The 8,801-nt window shown below is 32.0% G+C and overlaps 1 protein-coding gene across 1 annotated transcript; it reads left to right on the forward strand.

The window, feature by feature from the left end:
* The first annotated feature begins 99 nt into the window (after nucleotides 1-99).
* Nucleotides 100-8,746, forward strand: Hip1 (Huntingtin interacting protein 1). Its single transcript, XM_014235471.3, has 8 exons — nucleotides 100-548; nucleotides 643-1,064; nucleotides 2,214-2,959; nucleotides 3,238-3,347; nucleotides 4,232-4,774; nucleotides 5,678-6,134; nucleotides 6,206-6,607; nucleotides 8,051-8,746. The coding sequence occupies exons 1-8, from the start codon at nucleotides 513-515 to the stop codon at nucleotides 8,536-8,538; spliced, it is 3,204 nt and encodes a 1,067-aa protein (XP_014090946.2). The 5' UTR covers nucleotides 100-512; the 3' UTR covers nucleotides 8,539-8,746.
* Nucleotides 8,747-8,801: the final 55 nt, after the last annotated feature.

The raw sequence follows: 8,801 nt of genomic DNA on the forward strand, positions 1-8,801 counted from the left end.
GTTGTACGTACACATGCAAGGTCTATGTTCTGAATGAGTGAAAATTATTGGCAATTACTCAAATGCAGTCAACCGGCAACATTGCAGCTCATATGTTTTGTTTGTACAATAAGTGACACAAATTGTTAGTTCCAATTGTTTATATCGGTATCTCAATGATACAAAAAGTATTTTGGCCCAAAAAGATATGAGTTGCTGACATCGTAGCAATTGGGGAATTACTTGATCAAAGCAATGCGCCGTGCGCTAAATAATGGTATTAGAAGATAAGATAAACGGCATATCGATAATTTTGATAATCTGGTGTTCGTCGTGTATTATTCGTTTCCAAATTTTTTTCACCCCTTCAAATGTTTATATGATAAATTCTAAAGTGCGCTAAGGTGTGGCAAGTTCTGTATATATTGTGTATTGAAATCATTCAAATTGCCTGCGTTGCATATTAATGCTAATCTATCAACTAAGCTTAAGTAATTCAAATAAATTCGATATTTGAAGAAAGACTACTGAAAATGGCACCGACCTATGACAAAGAAATGTTCAACATGGTAATTATAAATGCAATTACGGAAAATAGTGATATAATATAAGTAATATGCTGCTACTTTTTATATATATTATGTACTTCTTATATTCGTTAAGTCTATAAGTGTTAACAAGGCATTAAACCCTATGGAAGCACCGCTCAAAATGAAACACGCTCGCTTTATAATTATAACAACACATCGCGTTAAAGAAGCGAAATCCCTGTGGATGATTTTTACGCGCCAACCACTTATGGAAAATAGATTTACGGCATGGAAATTTTGTCACTTACTACATAAAGTGCTACGAGAGGGCCACGCAAGCACTATTAAGGATTCACAGACGCATAAGAAAATGATTTTGGAAATGGGGAAACTGTGGGGACATTTGCAAGACGGTGTTGGAAATTGCATACAAGCCTACAGTAAACTGATAGTGACAAAATTGGAATTCCATGAGAAAAACATTTTGTTTCCCGGTTCTCTGTTGATAGACTTCAAAGAAATTGAAAAGGCCGCTGGCGATGACATCAACATATAGTAAGTTTTAAATAAACAAATTTATGTTGCTAAGTATGTACACTTTTGAATTAGCATAGTTAGTGGTGTTTGAATTCAGTATTGTATGATTAATATGCAGTTATAGCTGGGCTTATGTTTATAAGTATATTTACTTTCTTTAATAATTATGCCAAATACAAAAAAAAAATGATTCTACATTAAATTTTTAAAATGTATTTATATCATTGGTAATTTATTTTAAAGTTAAAAATGAAAATAGAAACATTTGTATTAATAGAAATTAAAAAATTCTGGCCCTAAAATGATGTAAATTATACAAACACCATTTTTATAGCCTCAACAGGGTTTATAAATGTTGCCAAGAAGTTTGTAACACCCAGAAGAAAACGTCCGAGACTCTATAAAATATTTATATATAAAATCAGAAAGACGAGCTGAGTCGATTTATCAATGTCCATCTGCTTGTATAGACCAATAACTAGCTCTTCCCTTTTCTCCCTAAGAAGTTTGTCGAAACCGCCTATATCGTTCCGCTATAGCAAGTAGCTACCATACGAACTGATCGATTTTGTATATGACGGCATATCTTCACAAAATTTTGCATTTGCATTATTGTCCAAGGCAATATTGTAATCTCCAAAGAAATTGTTCAGACCGGACCACTATATCATAAAACTGCTATACAAACAAATAGAAAACTTTTAATATTATTTGATTTATCTTCTTCTTATGTTATATGGAAAACTTTTTTTATGACAAAATACATTTACAAAATTTTGCATTTGCAATATTGTCCAAGGAAACAATACAATCTCCGAAGGAATTGTTCAGCATAAGTCATACAAACTGACCGATCAAAATTAAATTCTTACATAAAATCTTTGTATTTTAGATAGGTATTATAGCTTTGCAGTAACCGAAGTCAACCCGTTCACTTGTTTATGCTGATTTTTAGCTTATGGTCTTTTAACTTTAAACGAAAAAGAAGAATTGAAGAAACTAGAATTTGATATAATTGTGGAAAGCTCATTCGATCCTAAATATTGCTAAAAATTTGTTTCATGTTTTGAAATGTTTTATGCATCTGTTAACAACATAGTAGACTGAAACCTAACATAAAGTAAAATTTAATATGATATGTATAAAATAATATGTCCTCTTTCACAGTTTCCAGCTTTGTGTTGAAATTTTCGACTATTTGGACGATATTTTGGAGGTGCAGTCGCGCGTATTTACATCCATCAATGTATATCGCATGTCTTCCATGACACCACAAGGTCAATGCCGTCTAGCACCATTAATTACGCTCATACAAGATTCGAATCCCTTGTACGATTTATGCGTACGTGTTATGTTCAAGTTGCACGATAAACTGCCAAATGATATTTTAACCGGACACCGCGATCGTTTTCGTGAATTATTTTTTAAAATCAAAACATTCTATGACAATGTACGACCACTACAGTATTTCTCAGATCTGATACAGGTGCCACATCTACCAGAATCAGCCCCGAATTTTACATCTAAAGTCGATTTCGGCAGTTACGTGCCACCAGTTATGTATGTACAACCCGATCCAGAGCCACCAATGGAAACATTGGTGGACACCAGTATTTCCCAAGAATCTGTCACTACACCAACAGCTACTGGGACAGAAGTAGTTGATAATGCTTCACTGCAAAATACTATTAGAGATTATGAATATGCGTTACAAGACATGCAAACCGAGCTGGTAACGTTAAGACAGAATTCCGAAATGCGGGAAAGAAATTATGAACATGAACTAACACGTTTGCGTAATGAAATAACCGGTTTGACTAGCGAGTTGACTCATTCAAAGGAAATTTGCGCAAATATGCAGGCGCTGAAAGACAGTCTGGAACAGAAATTAATCGAAACTCCGATACTATTACGTAAGTGAATATCAAATTATATAATATAAATATTTTGTTTTCTAAAAGTCATTTAGGAACATATGCACACGTTCCCGCGACAATATTATTTATATATTAATAATTGATTATTATATTTCGCTAATTGCCAAATGTTTTGGGCAAATTTGAAAGTTCGGACAAGCTGTATATGCAAAGAATTATTTTAATGCACCAATTGACAAATGTTTTCGACAATATTTTTGTAATTAACAGCTTTAATAAACACAATCTAAAAATTATTATTATTTATATTACAGAGAAGGCAACAGAAGAGGAGCAAAAGGCGAAAACATCAGAGGAAAAGTTTAGCAAGTTGAAAGCAATGTACACACAAATTAGAGATGAACATATTAATTTGTTGAGGCAGGTAAGCTCAGAAAAATCCGTGTATTTGGATATACGATTTTAAAATTTGGACAAATAGTTTATTCAAACTTCGCATAAAGACTTTTTGGATAACGACCTTTCATCTGAAATTAAAAAAACATAGTGATAAACAATATCGGATAATACAAATGTTAATCGGATTTTTGTCAATACGAATATTCTCATAATGGCACAAATAAATAACGAATTATATCGGTGTCAAAGGATAATTAATATGAATATCCAAAAAGTTTTAGATTATGTGTATACTTCCAAATATGCTTTTTACTGAAATAATCTTCCACTCATATTTTTAACAAACAACTGTAGGTTTTTTTTAATATATTAATATCTACAACAATAATTTCTTCCTAGTACATATTTCGCATGTAGATTTTCAAAAACGATGGATATCTCAATTACCGAGCACAAGTACTAAAGCATAATTTTAGGCTTAAATTCATATTCAACTACTACATGCCACAGTATTTTCATATACTGCCGAAAGTAACTAAATCTAACAAAAAATGTAATAAAACTACCCTTCACTTATTTCTCCATTATTCATCAAATATTTTTGAAATGGTCCAATGCACGGGTCTTCTTCTCCACAAGTAGCTTCTCATTTGTCGAAACCCCTTCATAATGGACCGCTATAGCACGTAGCTCCCATACAAACTGACCGATTAAAATCAAGTTCTTGTATGTAAGCTTTCGTATTTGTGAAGGGTTTTATAGCTTCGATGCAACCGAAGTTAATATTTTTTCTTGTTTTGTTTTAAAAATGGTCCAATAACACCTCTTCTGATGGCAGTGATTTCTAATAATTATTCAATTTTTACTATTTTGTAAAATTTTCTAATTTTAAAATATTATATTTTGCAGCATGGCGAATCTACTAAAAATTTAAATCGAGAGAAACATATAAACACAGAATTGCAAATTGAAGTGAGCAGCCTTAAATCACAAATAGGCGAAATAAAAGGTGAACTTGAAAAAAGTGAAAAAATCACCACAGAAAAGCTTGCATTAGCAACAGAAATCGAAACCGTGTCACAAGATTATCAAAAGCTTCAAAGGGAACACGAGGAATTAAGGAAGGAATACCAAAGATTTTCCAACAATAAAAAAAGCGAAATTGCCGAATTGACTGTTAAAGCCGTGCAACTGCAAACCGAATCGGTGGCATTGCTTGGAAGTCAATCGAAGGTGGCTGAACTTGAAGGGAAACTCAATACAATGAATGATGCTTTCACCAAAACACAAATGGAACACTCTGTTATGGTAGAAGAATTAAAGCGGGACATAGAAAATAAAAATTACAATATAAGTGAGCTACAAACAATACACAAGAGGGAAATAACGGAGAAAGTGGACAAAATCAAAGAACTTGAGTTAGGTTTAAATAACGTGGAACAAACTTTGAGGGTGTGTATTTATTGAATATATGTATATTAGACATATGTATTATTACTACGAATATAATAGTAATTATTCGGCCCTATTCCGTTGTTGTCGTTGTTATCGTCGCTTCGTTTCTAAATTCGCATTCTTCAAGTATATCGTACGTCAATGAAAAGTTATCGAAATTTTAAATTAAAATTAAGAAAGTATGTTCACGCCCTATAGCGCCATTGTATCTGAAGTTGTTATTTATTGTTTTGCAGAAAATATTTGAACCATTCTGTGAATTTAAGTACAATTATACAATGAAAATAATAATAACTCCTCCTCCTGTTGCTCAGGCTTCGGATTTTTTGGGTTCCATTTTTTACTTTATTTTGAATTTTAGGTTCTTCCATGCCTCTAATATATACATACATAATGTTCCCTTCATAGATATAAAAATGAAATTTTAATAATTTTATTTACCTTATGCGAACCGTCTCCGTCGCAAATGGATTAAGTTTTTCGAAATATCCTTCCAAAAAACTCGTAGTTCAATAGTTTTATCCTTTTCGGACCTTAAAATTTCAAACTGATTCGTGTTAGTAATTTTCACTTCAAACAATCGCGCTCGTTTCTATTCGCTCTTTATTACTACAACGGCAAGGAACGACTGTTACCGTCGTTTCAAAATGGGGAATACGAATTTATTTTCGATAAATGACGATAACGCCAACAGAAATGCCACATAGCCATTCTTGTTTATTTTGAAAACGGAAATTGGTGCCGAATATATATATTCGAGTCGTTTCTTGGGTTTACAGAACCGGAACGAACGCGGATTTATAAAGCTCCTCAAAACTGCTGCGGGAGTGTTTTATACCGTTTAAACAATAACCATTATATATTTATAATGCCTTCAATTATGTCATTATTAATTTTCAGGAAAATAAAATACTCGTAGCAAACCTTGAAATTGAGCAACGAGCGAACATCGAAAAACTTCAAGAATACCAAGAACAGAAGAGCAATTTGGAAGCCAAATTAATCGCAGCCAATACGGCGATAGAAATGGAAATTGGAGCAAAACGCGAAAGCGAAATGAAATATGAAAATAAACTTAATTCGCTATATCAAAAAGTATTAAATACCATCATATTCGTAACAGAAGCAAAAGTCAATGAAGTGAATCAGCCAAATTTCGACAAGACAATAAAATTAGTAGGTGATATGGAAAAAATACTGGAGCAAACCAGCAGCATTTATGGAAAGTTTGTTGAGAATAAACAACTTATTGACGATGTCACACAGCAGACAATATTTTTGGGTTGTATATTTATTATGCTACATGAACAGTGCCTCTTGATATATAACACAACCACCGATATAGGCAAAGGCGAAGGTAAAAAATAATAATAAATCCTAATTGCGACAACATAATTAAGAATAAATGTAAATTATTTTATATTTCAGATATTTACAATCAGATCAATAGTGTTAAAGATCCATTGCTCACGCTCTTCCAACAAATCAAAACTATCGAAGATATAACAAAAATAAAACATTCCATTGTGGAAACAAAACAAAAGTTAAGTGCGCTAAACAAATCAGTGAGTGACCTCAACAAATCGAGCAGTAATCATGTGGAGTTGGGTGATTTAGTAGAAAATGAATTAGCCGAAATGGACAAGGCTATCGAAGAAGCTGCTGAAAAATTCGTAGAACTACTCTCAAGTGCACGATCCAAAGATGAGGGTATCAAATTGGAAGTGAATGAGAAAATTCTCGACGCTTGCACATTCCTTATGCAATGCATTAAGCTGTTAATACGAAAAGCTAAGGCTTTGCAAGAGGAAATTGTATCGGCCGGACGAGGTGAGTGCGTATTATAGAACAGTGTGCTCAATTTCCAATGTTTGAAAATTAATTAAACAAAGGTAAACGAGGTAATGTTGAGTGGCTCTTTGTAACTTGCTGCATTACTTAATGCAATTTTTTAATAACTCCGCAAAATGTATATTTAATTTATCGAAGTGTTTACGATAAGTGACCATAGGTAATTTGAAGTCCTCAACTGAAAAGATATGAAATTAAAAATTGCAAAGACCGTAAATAATTTGAATTTGTTGTGATTTTCAAAAGAAAAAATTAATTACTTGAATTTGAATCTTAAAAATCGACATACAAAAAAAACGTGTTAATACTTTTTCGACGGTCTATGCATTTTTTTGATTTTTAATATCCGATTTTTATGATTTTCTTCGCTGATAATGATTAGTTCTTTAATAAATCATAAATAATCATTATTTTGGAACAAAAAATTATAAAAATAATGATAATTAGTGATTTTTATTTTTTGCTAACTTTGACGCAGTCTCTTTACGAATATTTAAACTTATTTTTCCTATTGGGCCTGGTATATGTCCTGGTTTGCATGTTTTATTCCTCTCGTATTCAAAACATGAAAGTTATTAAAAAAAAGTTTCTGAGCTGCTAGAAAACTTCAAATTTTAGTTTGCCAAAAATTTAAAATGATTTAATGTCTTAAATACGTGTTTTTTATTGCTTTCGATGAGGTATTTAATCTGACCAAACCAGTCTGTTTCGCAAAGTTAAACTTTGAAAAGTTCTTTTTGATTTCTGTTTTTTCAGCATACATTTTCTATAGATGCACTACCTAAAAGAATAATTAAATTTGTATCAGATTCCTTAACTGCTAAAATCAAGTTTATACCTGGGTATAGATTAGTTTTGAGGTATGCACCGCGACCTATGGTCTGTTATACCTGGGTAACAGCTAGACTTTTACAAAAAGTTCAAAGTCTTCGTTTTTAAAGAGAACCATTGTTCATTAATAGCAATTTCTAAGACGTTTTGATGAATCAAATTAAAACAAAACAAATTTAAAAAAACAATTATTATTTGTTATTGTAAAAAAACAGTTATTAAATTGAAAAACCATAAAAAAAGGCTAATAAATATAATTCTACTACGATCTACTGTTCATTAAAATTAGATAAAATATTTCAAGCAAAGTAGAAATTTTTATTTTAATTGAATGCCAATTGAACTTTCGTTTTTATTTATTTATTTTGATATTATTTTTATTATTAATAAATATTTTTAGTTTATGATTATTTTTAGTTATATATAAATATTTAAGTAAAGTTGTCGCTTTACTTTTTATACTTAATCTAAGCCAAGTATTTTCTAAATTGAAGATTGAAGTTGAAAACGCATTTTTTGAAACAAAATCTAAATTAACATGTTAAGCAATAAAAACAAATTTTTGATCATAATATCTTTATCTTCCAATAGGCACCACCTCGATTAAGGAATTCTACAAACGTAATAGCCAATGGACGGAGGGTCTGATATCAGCCTCAAAGAGTGTTGCCAAAGGTGCTAATCTACTCGTCGAAGCCGCTAACAAAGCCATCGTATCGGAGTCAACACAAAACTTTGAATTAATCGTTGCTGCGCAAGAAATTGCCGCCTGCACTGCTCAATTGGTCATCGCAAGCAAAGTAAAGGCGCCCAAGGAGAGTCAAAAGCTCGGCGATTTGACAAAAGCTTCGCGCGATGTATCACAAGCGACAGGACAAGTCGTTGCCACCGTCAAGGATTGTAATCAATCGTTGGAACAGCTGCAAGAGGTGGATTTCACGAAATTAACATCGTCACAAGCAAAAACCATGGAAATGGAGATACATGTTAAAGTTTTGGAACTGGAGCAAGCACTGCAAATGCAACGTTTGAAATTGGCGTCATTCCGACGCAAGCATTACCAAAATTCCGACGATTAAATTTAAATGATTTATATGTATATGTATGTTACGATTTTTTATCTCTATTTGACAATTAGATTAGTTGTACAGAATGTTTTATTATACAAGTATTGTATATGGTAGTAAAACCAGGAAAAAAAAAAGAAAAAATTTTGCGTGATGGCGCTAAGTAAAAGAAATCGAACCAAAATATATATTGACAATATTGTGTCACACATGAACGTGATTTTGCCGCGTAACTTATTTATACAACATACTTACATACAAACGCTGTTTTCATT

This window comes from Bactrocera oleae, chromosome 6, assembly GCF_042242935.1.
Source record: "Bactrocera oleae isolate idBacOlea1 chromosome 6, idBacOlea1, whole genome shotgun sequence".
NCBI lineage: Eukaryota > Metazoa > Arthropoda > Insecta > Diptera > Tephritidae > Bactrocera > Bactrocera oleae.

Excerpts from the sequence above, each read along its gene's own strand:
- Hip1 (XM_014235471.3), top strand. The coding sequence starts at position 513 with ATGGCACCGACCTATGACAAAGAAATGTTCAACATG. Across the intron at positions 3,348-4,231 it reads ATATTAATTTGTTGAGGCAG|CATGGCGAATCTACTAAAAA; the intron begins GTAAGCTCAGAA and ends TATATTTTGCAG. Across the intron at positions 6,608-8,050 it reads AATTGTATCGGCCGGACGAG|GCACCACCTCGATTAAGGAA; the intron begins GTGAGTGCGTAT and ends ATCTTCCAATAG.